This window comes from Dipodomys merriami, unplaced genomic scaffold (assembly GCF_024711535.1).
Source record: "Dipodomys merriami isolate MVZ:Mamm:240054 unplaced genomic scaffold, mDipMer1.0.p SCAF_1, whole genome shotgun sequence".
Taxonomy (NCBI): domain Eukaryota; kingdom Metazoa; phylum Chordata; class Mammalia; order Rodentia; family Heteromyidae; genus Dipodomys; species Dipodomys merriami.
Window position 1 is genome coordinate 694,239 of NW_027202270.1, and position 13,581 is coordinate 707,819.

Here is a 13,581-nt window from a genome sequence, read left to right on the forward strand (position 1 = left end):
AAGTTAAAATACATGCCCACGAACGAACAGAAAAGGAGGGAAATGCCAGCACGGCTGTGGCGTCCCGCGTCTCGGGTGCTGGGAGCGGCCGGTCACAGATGACAAGCACTGGGTGCTGGGGTTTGCATGACAGTGCCCCAGACACAGACTGAGAAGGGTGAGTGCCCAGGCCGGGAGGGCTGGGCTCACTGGGGAGAGTGCGGGGGGACAGGAGAAGGTCCGGGATGGCCTCAGACCTGAGCGTCCCTCGTGCCACCAGCTCCCGCACCTGACAAGGCCTGCCGCGCGGGCCTGGACACCGGTCACCTCCAGGCAGCGGGGCCCAGGCCGGCTCTCGTGTGCGCCCCGAGGCCCGGACTGAGGGCAGCTCCCGGCAGGGATGGCCGTCTGGAAGGGCTGACCGGCGGGGAGGGCAGTCATCCTTCTCTGGTCTCAGCCGGTCCGGGTGGGGGCATTCCTCCCCTTCAGAGCCACTCACAGGCGGGGTGCGGTGAGCCGGCCATGACGTACGGGCTTCCTGCTAGGCCACAGCGCCAGAGAACTCGGGATGCTCCGGCCATGCGCCTCAGAGCACAGCGCACCTTCAGAGCAACCCTGGCTTACTTGGGCAACCCGTCTTCACCGGCCTTCTGCCTGGCCGGCCGGCACACTGGCCGGGCAGGGACCGGGCCCCGCTGGTGGGAACGTGGGCTTGCCTCGGGGACTGAGCTTTGTGGTTGATCGCAGAGGACCCTCGCTGTCCCCGGACAGGCGTCTGCCCAGGTGTGGCAGGCAGAGTCAGAGGGCAGCACGGACGGCCAGCGCACCTCAGCTGGCCCCTGGTCCTCTGTCCACGGCTTCCAGAAAGACAGCGTGTGTTCCTCAGGCCTGAAGCTCCGCGCCCACACTGGGCCGGAGCAGCCGGCAGGTGCCCTGGGGATGGGGCCCAGCCTGCCCGAGCGAGCAGTGTCTGCGTGCAGCCCCATGGAGGGCCGTGTGAGGACTATCTGAGGAGGTGACGGAAATGTCCGGGCTCGGGGCCCACAAGGGAGGACCCCTGCTATGCAGGCAGACATGGAGCTCGCCAAGGAAGCTGCAGCCCCCGGAGATGGACGAGGAGCTGCGTGCTCCTCTGGCGAAAGCCCCACCTGGGCCTCGGGCCACAGCCTCGGCCTGGCTGCAGGCCTCACACTCCCTGGGGTGAGCAGCCTGGCTGGCATCTGCACGGAGCCCAGGGACCGTGGACGCCAGCTCTGGGCAGCACCTGACCGGCCCCTGCAGGGAGGGCAGTGTGGCCTCTCGTCCAAACGGGATCCACCTGGGCGCTGCTCAGCAGACCATCCCCTCCTGCCCATGCACTGGGAATTCATGGAATACAGGGTCTGTGGGCGTGTCCCCAGCCACGCAGCGGTGAGGAACCAACGCCAGCCTGCGAGCTCAGGCCAGCTCAGCGGCCGTGGCCCCACGGAGCCCGCCACGTCCAGGTAGGGCCACGTCCAGCTCCTCGCGTGTCCACTCCCGTGTGCAGCCCTGCACCCAGGACCCAGGGAGGCGGACGCCGCCCTGCCTCAGGAAGTCCGGGAGCCGTTCACCACCCACCAGAGGGGCTGGGAGGAGGACCAGGGCCCGGCCTGCCGGAGCGCCAGGGTGGGCCACGTCCCGGGAGGGGGGCTGATGCGGGTGGGCGCCCGGTGGGCACAGAGCCTTCCCCAGGGCGCAGAGCCCGGGGCTCGAGGTGCGCCGGCGTGGCTGGTCTCCAGGAGACAACCAAGAGAACACAGGGCCAGCTTGCTAGGCCAGGGCGTGGCCACCCAGCCCGTAGGCCGCAACAGGTGTCAGGGCGCCTCCCTCAGTGCTCTGGGCCCCGGCGAGGGCAGCTGGGGGGGCGTCTGAGGGCGCCAAGCCACTGCAGCCACGGAGGGGCAGAGAGGAAGGCAGCCCACGGGACCCGGGAGGCTCTAGGAGACGGAAGCCTGTTCTCAGAGCTGCACCTCGTGGAGGATTTCCACGCAGCAGGAAGCCGTGCCCGCCTCTCCCCCACCAGGTGGCCGTGGCTCCGTGGAGGCCCCGGGGCCCGAACCAGGCATGGGTGCCGCAGGGCGGCAGGCTGCGGTGTCTGTGTGTGCAAACACTCCAGCGGTGAGCTCCCTCTGCACACAGCCGGCCACCAGCAGCGGCCAAGGGTCGGCGGGGGCGGCTCCCGGGGGCCGGCTGGGACGTGCAGGGGGGAGGGAGAGCAGGGCCCGGCAGGTGCAGAGCCCGGCAGGTGCGGGCTGGTGAGGCGGAACCAGAAGTTGGTCTCCCCAGAGCTGCTCCGAGGCCAGGTGGGTGCCAGCCCCTCTCAGACAAGAGGCCAGTGGGGCAGGGTGGGCAACCTGAGGGTCCTAGGCAGGGTGGACGGCAGAGTCCTAGGCAGTGGACTCCCGGCCACCTCTCAAAGCAGAGGCCGGGCCTCAGGCTCCTTGCTTTCCAGGAAGCCTCAGAGAGCCACAGCCCCTCACGGGGGCCTGGACGCCCTTGCCTTCCTCACCTGAGCCACAGGACGGGGGGGCACGTGGGTGGTCAGTAGTGGACCCCACTTCTCCCAGCGGGGAGGCTGGGGCAGGAAGGCCCTGCATGCAGAGGCCCTGCTAAGCGGCCGTCAGGATGGGGTCAGGGGAAACTCCAGGGACACTGCAGCCCGACCGTGACACGCCACTGTACCTTGGGCCTCAGGTTGGGGCTCTGCTGAGGGAGGCAGGAGGAAGGATCGAGAGAGGAAGCCGGCCGGCCGCCGACTCCCGGGACAGCCCCTGGGTCATGCCTAATTGCTGCGGCTGACTCACCTCCACTTCAAAGGCCCCGGCCCCAGTTCAGCTATTTAACCTGCTGCGCAGAGCCAGCTCGAATCCACTCCTGGGGCAGCTGAGCCCTGCCCGCCGCCGGCCTGCTGCTCACCGGCAGACACCGGCCCGCAGAGCGGCCCCGTGGGCACTGGCCTGCCCCGCGGTCTGCGCTCAGGATGCCCGGCCCCGGCGCTCCGGGCCCGGCCCCGGCCCAGCAGGTGTGTCTGTGGCAGCACTACCTGCTGGCCATCCGCTCTCGGGAGGCCGCTCGCATCCAGGACTACCAGCGCGCGGAGAACACGCTGCTGGCCGCGCTGGAGCGCGTGCACGCCCTGGACCCCCGCTTCCTCGTCGACTATTCCCGCGACCCGGAGGCCCGGCAGTTCGCGCTGCGCTCCTCGGAGGAGCCGCTGGACATGGAGGTGCCCCTGCGGGTGGACGCCGAGGGCCTCCTGATCGAGGGCCTGGGAGCCGCCGCGCCGCGGGCCGGCCCCGCACTCTGCTGCCTGGGCGTCCCCCGGGGCGTGGCCGGCCTGGAGCCCTGGATGACCGCAGACGTGTTCAGCGCCGCCCCGGAGACCGGCACCCGGTGCTGCGGACACATCGTCCCAAGCAAGGTCCTGCGCGTCCTGAAGGACCTTCTGGTGGCAGCCATTGTGCACTGCAGGCACCAGGGCCTCATCCCGCCAGGTAGCACACGTGTCGGCACACACACACACACGTGAGCTGTGTGAGCGGGCACCGTGTGTGTGTGTGCTGTGTGGCTGTGTGTCACGTGTGTATGTGTGCTGTATAGTTGTGTGTGGGTGTGTGCTGTGTGGTGTGTGCCGTGTGTGTGCTGTGTGGGTATACGTGTGTGTGCATGTGCACACACTCTGTGCACAGAGGTGTGCCTGCCCATTGTGTGTGTGCAGGTGTGTGAATGCATAGGGAGTAGCTGTACAAGTGTGTGTGTGTGTGTGTGGATCTGGGTGTACACACATGGAATCCATGTGTGTGCGCATACAGACGTGTGCATGTGTCTGTTTCGATGTATGGCTATGTTACTAGCAGGTGTCCCAGGGCCAGCGGCCACACTGCGGCCCCCACTCGGGCACCGGGCTCTGAGGCTGGGTGCTGGCCTCGTGTCTCCGGGAGGTCTTGTTCATGGGATTGGGGGCCTGGGCCCGGGGGCAGGGAAGTGCCGGAAGGGTGGGTGCAGGCTGTGGGGCCAGGACAGGGGACACAGGACGGAGCCCCTCTTCCCAGTCACAGGGCACCGGGAGGGAGCAGCGTGTCCTGCTTCCGCTGCAGGAGCGGGCATGGGGCCACACAGCCGCTCCTCCCGGGACTTGCCGTCTCCAGCCACCGTCCTGGTCCTTTCCACCCCGCGGGTGCCTGCCCACCCGAGTGCGCGGCTCTGCTCTGACTGTACCCACAGTCCTCCGCTGCCAGGCGGGCAGGCCTGCTCGGTCCTGGGGTGAGGGAGCCCCAGAGCCCCAGCCTGGCACTCAGTCCTGGTACCCTGCTGCTGGTTCCAGGATCTTGCAAGTCCTGGGGCTTCCAGACGGATGGCCAGTACCAGGAGGAGCGTCTGAGGGCCCATGGGTGTCCTGGGCAGGCGGCCGACCTCTGACCCTGGAGACCGTCACCCACTGGCTTCTGCTCCTCACCCCCTGGGGCACTTATCAATCCAGGCACCTCTGGAACCTTCTCATTACTGAGCGGACGTGGCAAAGCCATGTCCAGCTTCTTCTTGGCAAACCTGGCCGCTCCCACCTGGCTCTGCGTCTGCAGCCCCCAGCTGCCCCCGGCTGGACCCCCGCTGGGGAAAGCAGGAGGGCCCCGGAGGCCAACCCATGCAGGCTGGAAGCCCTCCCTCGCCCTGGGGCCTGACCCCCTCCTCGGCCCCGCTGCCAGCCCGCTGCCGGGGCAGAGCTGTCTTCGGAAGATTCCGGGCATTGCTGCCAACACCTACCTTAGCAGGGAGGCACGAAACTAGGGTGACTGTGGTCAGCTGCTCCCACCTTGGAACCGGTGGGACCAGCTGGGGCTCCGGGGCCAGGTGAGCACAGCCGGGGCTGGCCACCTTCCAAGCCCTTCCACAGGAGGCAGGAGACCAGCCAGGCCACCGAGGCGCTCTGAGCAGAGAGGGGCGAGGGAGCCCCCGACTGCACAGCCGGGGAAACTGAGGCTCCTGTGGGTTGGAGGGGTACAGGACCCCTTATCCCCCACTGCTAGGGAACCTGAGACTTGTGTGGGAGGGAGAGGCCCAGGCGGGGGCCCCAGAGCAGCTGTGTGGAGACGGTGGGCCCAGGTGCCCTGCCCAGGCCCCACGGCAGCGGAGCTGAGGCTCCACCCCAGGCTCACTGGCTAGGAAGACCCTCATGAGAGCTGCGCCTGAGCTGCTTGGGGCGCAGCTGCCTTCGTCCTGCCTGGCCACGCCCCGCCCTGGCTGGATAGGGCTGTGGGGAGGAGGGGCCGGTGCCCAGCTGGCCTGTGGGGTGGCTGTGCTTCAGGACGCCTCCACCCTCACTCTGGCACTGTTTTAAAGGAGGAGGACGCTGGGTAGAAGGCCAGAAGGCCCTGGACACTCAGCTCCCAGCCTGCCGTCCCCAGGGCATCTCGTTCCGGGTAGTCTAAGGTCTGCGTTAGAATTCGGGTGCCAGGCTGAGTCCTCTCCATCAGAATGCCTCAGAAATGAGGTCACCTTGAGCAAAGTCAGGGTGAAAACAGATGGACGCTGGACACAGCAGGGGTGAGGTAGGGGCAGGGTGGGGAGCAGGGGTGAGGCAGGGACAGGGTGGGGAGCAGGGGTGAGGTGGGGCAGAGTGGGGTGCAGGGGTGAGGTAGAGGCAGAGTGGGGTGCAGGGGTGAGGTAGAGGCAGGGTGGGGAGCAGGGGTAGGCAGGGGCAGGGTGGGGAGCAGGGGTGAGGCAGGGGCAGGGTGGGGAGCAGGGGTGAGGCGGGGGCAGGGTGGGGCGCAGGGGTGAGGCGGGGGCAGGGTGGGGAGCAGGGGTGAGGCAGGGGTAGGGTGGGGAGCAGGGGTAGGCAGGGGCAGGGTGGGGAGCAGGGGTGAGGCGGGGGCAGGGTGGGGAGCAGGGGTGAGGCGGGGGCAGGGTGGGGAGCAGGGGTGAGGCGGGGGCAGGGTGGGGAGCAGGGGTGAGGCGGGGGCAGGGTGGGGAGCAGGGGTGAGGCGGGGGCAGGGTGGGGAGCAGGGGTGAGGCGGGGGCAGGGTGGGGAGCAGGGGTGAGGCGGGGGCAGGGTGGGGAGCAGGGGTGAGGCGGGGGCAGGGTGGGGAGCAGGGGTGAGGCGGGGGCAGGGTCGGGCGCAGGGGTGAGGCATCTGGCCTGATGTCCCACAGGATCGCTGAGTGTGGCCAGCCTGAAGGACGGTCAGCTTCACCTGTCCCTGCTGGTGTCCAGTGGCTGGAGGAGGATCGGCTTCCGCGTTGTACCTGTGGTCAGGACGCGGCGTGGGGCCCCCGGGCTGGACGGGGCCCGCTTGGCGTCTGGATTTCCCGAGGGTGCCTGGAGAAGGCTCGTCAGCCACGGGGTGGACCTGGTGCCGGCCAGCGCCCAGCACTGGAGGTAGACGCCACTCCTGGGCTCCGGGGTTCCGGGAGGCGGCAGAGGAACGGAGCTGCAGGTCCCCTGCCCCCTCGGCGCCCTGCGGAGGCGTTGGGGCGTCGGGACTCAGGACCCAGATGGTCTCCTCACAGCGGGGCTCAGCATCCCCTGGCACAGGTGCACCCTGTGCCCTCCGACACAGGGTGGCAGCGGTGAAGGGCCCGGTGTGGAGGGCCGCAGGGTAGCCCCTGGTGACCGGGCCCGCTTGCCTGGCTGCAAGGGGACAGCAGATGTGGCAGAGCTGTCCTCGGTCCCCGGGGGGGAGGAGTCCTGAGCTCCCCTCCCGACTTGCAGCACTCTTCCTGTGAGACTGGGCAGGCCGAGCCCTGGCCTCCAGGTGTCCCTCTGTGGGGCCCCAGGCTCGGTCCCGTCACCCCGAGAGTCAGTGTCTCCTAGAGGAAGTGGCCGGGGCTGAGTCCCCTTGAGATCCATACCAAGGGCTAGGGATGAGCCATCGGGGCTGGTCTGCCGCCACAAGCCAGGGCCTGCGGCCTGGCCCGGGTGACGGATCGGGTCTGCTCACGCGTCCTGGCGGGCACCCCAGCAGAGCCCCCCACTTCACACGGAACTGGCTGCGGGACCCCTGCCTGCCCAGGGAGGCAAAGAGCGAGTAAATACAAGGCGGCCTTGGCCACGGCGCTGTCCCGTGCAGGCCCTGGGTGCGGGGCTGGCCGCCCACGGGCATGGATGTGTCTCCCCTAGGTCGGCTCAGCGGGCTCGCGGTCAGCACCGTGTTTGGCGCCCCTGCTCTGGGCACCGGCAGCTGGGCTGACTGTGGGCTTGTCTTGTCTTTGTCAGTGGGTTCTGGGTGAAGCCAGGGCTCCCTGACTCCTGCCCAGGGTCCAAGTACTGCCACCCGAGCGTGTGGGTCTGAGAGGTGCCGCGTGCCCGGGGGTCCCGCCGCCCCCTCTGTACTCTGCCCAGGAAAACACGTTCACAGCGCCCGGGAGCAGGGGGAGGGCTGGGACCAGAGCACAGGCCACGCGCCTCACGGCCGCTGCCCGGGAGCGCGCACTCCCGTGGGGCCCCGGGCCTTTGGTAGTGGGGAGCCACAGAAGCAGGGCTCTCCTTTCTCCGGAGGCTCCAGACCTGACCGGTGGGTCCGGCTTCCAGGGTCTCCACCGAGCACCTGCTCACGCGGCTGCTTGGAGAGCTGGGGTCTCTCCGGGGCCACCGGCTGGACAGCCTCTCCATCCTCGACCGGGTGAACCTGGAGAGCTGGAGAGGCGGCGGCCGGAGCCCGGGCCTGACCTTTGACCACCTGAAGGTAAGTGTGGGAGCAGCGGGCACCACCCTGCTCTGCCTCAGTTGCCCGGCCTGTGACCCAGCGGGCCTGGACCTGTCCCTCACACCACTGACCACCAGCGGGGCAGTCACAGGGGTCCAGATCACTCCCGGGAGGGCCATCCTCCGGCAGGGGAGGCTGGCATTTGCCGTTTACAGGCCCTGGGGCACGGTTGGGTTGAGCCCCTGTGAAAGCAGGCGACCCCTGAGGTGGGCAGGCTGGCTGCCAGCGGACATTCGTGTCTGAGGCGTGCCGGCTCCAGTCCCCAAGCGGAGTGGAGAGGAGCTGGGGCCGATGGAGGGAGAAGCTGAGGAGGCAGAATTGTAGCTAAGCAATGGCCAGGGCCCTGGCAGGAGGAAGGAGGGTCCAATGCCCCCGGGCGGCCCCTGGGGTGGGCTCAGAGCAAGAAGGATCTGATGGAGGGTCAGGGGGCAGGCCCAGAGGAGACGGAGCCTCGAGGCCCTGAGAGAGGCTTGGGCTTCACTTGGGGAAGGCAGTGGAAGGGAGTCCCCGAGGGGATGGAGGAGCAGAGGCCAAGGAGATTGGGTCAGCAGATGGACAGGGCCCAGTGCCTGGGCGTGGGAGGGCTGGGGTTGGAGGGAGCAGGCTGGGCACAGATCAGGTGGGCATCCAGTGGGCGGGTCCGGTCGCTGCCCACAGGCCTGACCCGCTGTCCCGTAGACCGTGCTGCTGTGGGCCTCGGCCCTCTTCCCCGCCCCCGAGGACTGGGCGGAGCTGCAGGGGGCTGTGTACCGCCTGCTGGTGGTGCTGCTCTGCTGCCTGGCCACCCGGAGCCTGCCCCACTTCCTCCACCCCGGGAGCAACCTGCTGCAGGGCAGCGGCCTGGACCTCGGCGCCCTCTACCAGCGCGTGGAGACCTTTGCCAGCCGGCCCGAGGGGTCCCTGCGTATCCATGCCACTCACCTGGGCCGGGGCCCCCCGCCGCGCCTCTGCCACGGGGTCAAGGAACTTCTGCAGCTGCCTGCCAGTGACCCTTCCTGCTGGACCACCGCCTACTTCGATGTCCTGCTGGACAAGGTAGGGCAGCCAGCAGGGCGGACCCGCCGGCAGATCGGGGAGGGGTGGAGTCCCAGCCCGGCACCCCGCCACCCCCAAGGACGGCTGAGGTAGGGTCAGTCCTCTGAAGGGAGGAGGAAGGACACGGTGGTGGGGTCCATGGGCCAGGCACAGGGCAGCGTGTCGGAGACCGCCACAGATCCCCAAACCACATTCACCAAATACTCAGACGCTGCCCCGCCCACCCTCATGGAGGGGCCGCTCCCAGCGCCCCTGTGGACTCCCGCAGCCGTGCATCTAGGACACTGCCCCTGGCGTGCTGTTGGGGTGCCCGGCGGCTCTGCCAGCCGCCCCTGACAAGGCCAGTCCTCGTCCTCCCATTCGGCAAACGCCACCTCCTCCAGGGACGCCTGGCGTTGTCTGGCCAGCTTCCCCTGTAGGCCCAGCGGCATCGAGGCCTGGTGCTTCCCCAGCCTTGCTACGAGGTCCGCCTGCCGGCCTCCTGCCCTGCGGCCATTGGAGAACTGCCCACCTGTCAGCAGCAAGGCATGGGGCTGCTCCCCGCTCTCAGCCGACCTGGGTGGGCAGGGCTGGGGACGGGACACCTGGTGGGGCATCCTCTGTCAGGCCTGTGCTAGGGACGGTGTACAAGCTGCTTTGAGAGGGGCGGGGCTCATCCAGGTGGATGCCAGGGTCAGGGGGCCATGTCAGGTCATGGGGCTGCGTTCTGAGCGCAGATGTCCGTGTCAGGGGCTGTGTTCTGGGCACAGACCCCATGTCGGGGGGCTGCGTTCTGAGTGCAGATGTCCATGTCAGGGGCTATGTTCTGGGCACAAATCCCATGGCGGGGGGCTGTGTTCTGGGCACAAATCCCATGGCGGGGGGCTGTGTTCTGGGCACAAATCCCATGTCAGGGGCTGTGTTCTGGGCACAAATCCCATGGCGGGGGCTGTGTTCTGGGTGGTGGTCTCTCGGCCTGTCCTGCACGGTGACCTCTCTCGGCTTGCCTCAGTTCCAGGTTTTCAACATCACGGACAAGGACCGCGTCTCCGCCATGCAGAGCGTCTTCCTGAAGACCAAGGCCCTGGGCGGCAAGGAGAACTGAGCCGGGCCGTTCACCTCGGCTCTCCCTGGGCATCGTGGGCATGAGGAAAAGCTGTGGTGGAGGGACTCTGTCCCCAGGACGGCTGTGAGGGCCCGAGGGGCTGTCCGCACCCGCTCCGGCAGCTGCCCATCCAGGGGAGGCCTGGGGTGCAGCTGTGTCCGTGGGAGCTGGACCCGGAGGCTGGGCCCTGTGTGCTGCATGGCCCTGCAGACAAAACGCTCTGCCCCATCTCCAATGCAGTAAAGTCCCAGGACACCCAAGGAGCAGCGTCTACCTTCTGTGTGCAGAATCCGAGAGCAGTAGATGCTCATGTGCAGGGGACCGCTCAGACCTCCCGTCCCCTGGGGCGACCCTGCTCAGGTGTCCCCACCTCCTCGTTCAGAGGACACTGAAGTGAGCAGAGGGTCCCTGGCCTGTGTAATATGTGATCATATATAATATATACACAGGGGGTTCAACTCAGGGCCTCACGCTAGGCTGCCATTCTACCGCTGGAACCATGCCCCCAGCCCTGTCTTTTTTTATGGTAACTTTGGAGACAGGAAGCTAGTGAACTTTTCCGCCAGGCTGGCCCTGAATCGTGATCCTCAGACGCGAGCCTCCTGAGTAGCTAGGACCGCAGGGGCGAGGCTCCGGCACCTGGCTCCAGTGAGCATTTTCCCTTCTCCATCATCTTTGCCCATCATCGACTCCTCAGCCCCCAGGCTACAGCAGTCCCCGGGCTCAGGGGAGGCAGTGGCTCCATCCTGGGCACTGATGGCCTGCATAGTCACACAAGGAAAGCAGCCGCTTGGCAGGGCCTTCCAAGGCCGTGCAAGCACCTGGGCCGACATCAACACGAGTCCAGAGATGCCACAGCTGTGAGAGGGCGCTCAGCCTGCAGGAGTCACACAGACCGGAGGACGGCGGGAGAGGGCGCTCAGTCCACGGGAGTCACACAGACCGGAGGACCGCGGGAGAGGGCGCTCAGCCTGCAGGAGTTACACAGACCGGAGGACCACGGGAGAGGGCGCTCAGCCTGCAGGAGTCACACAGACCGGAGGACCGCGGGAGAGGGCGCTCAGTCCACGGGAGTCACAGACGGGAGGACCACGGGAGAGGATGCTCAGTCAGAGTCACACAGACCGGAGGACCGCGGGAGAGGGCGCTCAGTCCACGGGAGTCACACAGACCGGAGCACCATGGCCCTCTGACCACCTCCTCGGTGCTCAGCACGGCTGAGGATGGACTTCCTGAGCAGAACTGAGAGTTCTGATGTAGTAAAGGGCAAGAAGCCATCGCTACTCCTCAGCCAAACAACCCAGAAAGGCAAACTCACCTCATCAGGGTGCAGTAGAAGAGCATGAGGTTGGGTCCACAGGCTAGCCCACCAAGCTGAGCCCGGCGGGAATCACAGGCTAGCCCACCAAGCTGAGCCCGGCGGGAATCACAGGCTAGCCCACCAAGCTGAGCCCGGCGGGAATCACAGGCTAGCCCACCAAGCTGAGCCCGGCGGGAATCAAGGGGGGCCATGGTGGGTGACAGGAGGTGACCCAGATCTAGGGTGTAGAAGATTTGGTGACACTATCATTCAGCTGGCCCTGGACAGTGGCACACACAGACACACTCACCCCAAGTGTGCATAGGGTGGTCAGAAAGAAATCTAGAGAAACTACTAGCAAGAATCACACACACACACACACACACACACACACACACACACACACACACACGTTTATTTAGAGTAAGTGGAAATGAAAATACCTGCTTTTTATGATACTCATTTATAAATATCTAGAGAAGAATGTAGAAAGCAGCTAGGAATAAATCTAATGAAAGGTGCATGCAAGGGCCCTACGCTGAAAACTAGGGACCTTGCTTAAAACCACCTGCATTCATGATCCGGAGTTTTCAATATGGGGTCATTTCCACTGCCCTTACCACATGGAGCTCCAGCAGGCCAGTTCACAGAAGCAGACAAGATGAAGCCAGCCTGCAGGGAAGTTCACAGGACCAGGCCAGGACAGTCTGTGAGGGAGACGATGATTGTGTATTTACAGTTCTTCCTCCCAGAACTTCCACAACCGCCACACGCAGGCTTGCACAGGGACAGCATAGGCCTGGAACAGAGCGGAGGGCTAGACACACCACGACTATTTAGACAATGGATTTCCAACAAGTTGGCAGGTCAATTGAGCAGAGAGGTGACTTATGTTTAACAGATGTTGCTAGAACAGCTAAGTGGATATCGCTATGGAAACGTGTACTTTGATCCCGTTCATACTCCAAGGACAATTAATGCAAGGGAGCTCAGATCTGCACCACAACGTAGTAAGGGAAACAGGCAGGTTCTTTGCTATCTGGGGATAGGAGGGAGAGGCACAGAGAGCGCAGGATATACAAGAAAACCCATGGATAAGAAAGACTCTGCCCAGAAGCTAAAATGTCTGCTCTTTGGAGACACCATTAGGAAGGTGAATAGTTTTACTACAGAGAGGAGAAAATACTCCAGCCACAGATAACAGATCTAGCATACAGGAAAGAACTCTCAGGAACTACAACAACAGGTGAAAATCCAAATACCATGAGCGACATGTTTGCACTGACATGTCTCAGAAGAGAAACACAAGCAACTGTGAAGGAGCACGTGAAAAGATAGTGGACACCACGAATGACTGGAGAAATGCACACCAGGTGTGTTTATGCCTGCGAGACAAAAATCACCACCCAAACTTCCACGAGGGGTGCGTGGAATCGTGTCAGCCAGGTCAGCCGAGAAACCCCAATTCACACTCCTCATTGTGACCCAAGGAAAACCAGCACACACAGCCACACAAAGCCTTGAAGCAGGGAGTCGGTGGCAGCCCCAAATCATCATGCCTCGAGCCGGGCACTGTCTAGGTGCCCGTCCACCCCAGATGAAGGGACAGACCGGAATGTTCCCCGCAGGATGGGGTCCTGGCAGCAGCAGGACAGGTGGACGGCGCTGTGTGTGGAGGTTGGAGACACCGGGACACCGGAAGCAGCAGAGCCCTCTGCTAGCTCAGAGCTGATGGGGACGTGGGGTTCCAGTGGTGGGACTGGCAGCACCCCCCCAGGGTGAACCCTGGGTCCTCTCACACACAGACTGCTTGCACTTGAATTCTAGCCTCCGTGTCTGCTTTTGGGAGACCCAAGCAAGACAGGGCCAGATTGCGTGAGGCCCCTACCTTCCAGGCCCCTCTCCAGGAGCCCCTCGCCCGCCCCGGCCCGCCCCTGGACCACTGGGACCGGGCCTAGGTGACCCTCAGGCCCATCTCTTCTGGTCACGGTGGACCGCTAGTTCAGAGCCCAACCTAAGGCCAGGACAGGGATGGAGCCCACCTCCATGCACACGTGGGCTGACGTGGACCCCGGGATCTTTAGGGGCAGAGGGCGGGGGCCCTGGCCGTGGGGGGCTGCCCCGGGCACTCCCTGGTACCACGTGGACCAGGAGGCACCTGGACCAAGCTTTGCGGACCAGAGGAGAGGGGTAAGAGGTCAGTGCAGCCCAGCAGGGGGGGTGTCGGGGGCCAGGGGCCCCCTCAGCCACCCGCTTGAGGACAGGGCCCAGGGCCAGGGCCTGGTCAGCACCTGGCCAGGGTCACGGACTCGCGGGTGTCCATCTGAGTTCCAGGGCTTCCTCAAGGTGGCATGTGAGGATGTGTTTTGGGGTGTGTCATCTGGAGACAGAGTGAGGTGACAGTAACCACGTAGGCTCCCTGAATTGGGCAGGGTACATACAGATCCCCCCAACCGTCCACAC

The 13,581-nt window shown here is 65.6% G+C and overlaps 1 protein-coding gene across 2 annotated transcripts; it reads left to right on the forward strand.

The window, feature by feature from the left end:
• Window positions 1-2,980: 2,980 nt before the first annotated feature.
• On the forward strand, window positions 2,981-12,852 carry Mab21l4 (mab-21 like 4). Of its 2 annotated transcripts, none has more exons than XM_070019226.1 (5): window positions 2,981-3,494; window positions 6,147-6,372; window positions 7,525-7,678; window positions 8,378-8,734; window positions 9,726-12,852. In XM_070019226.1, the coding sequence occupies exons 1-5, from the start codon at window positions 2,981-2,983 to the stop codon at window positions 9,816-9,818; spliced, it is 1,344 nt and encodes a 447-aa protein (XP_069875327.1). In that variant the 3' UTR covers window positions 9,819-12,852. The 2 variants fall into 2 exon arrangements, with proteins under 2 accessions (XP_069875327.1, XP_069875415.1); XM_070019314.1 differs by lacking the exon at window positions 2,981-3,494 and adding an exon at window positions 5,327-5,541.
• The last annotated feature ends 729 nt before the right edge of the window (window positions 12,853-13,581 follow it).

Excerpts from the sequence above, each read along its gene's own strand:
- Mab21l4 (XM_070019226.1), top strand. The coding sequence starts at position 2,981 with ATGCCCGGCCCCGGCGCTCCGGGCCCGGCCCCGGCCCAGCAGGTGTGT. Across the intron at positions 3,495-6,146 it reads CCAGGGCCTCATCCCGCCAG|GATCGCTGAGTGTGGCCAGC; the intron begins GTAGCACACGTG and ends GATGTCCCACAG. Across the intron at positions 6,373-7,524 it reads GCCAGCGCCCAGCACTGGAG|GGTCTCCACCGAGCACCTGC; the intron begins GTAGACGCCACT and ends TCCGGCTTCCAG.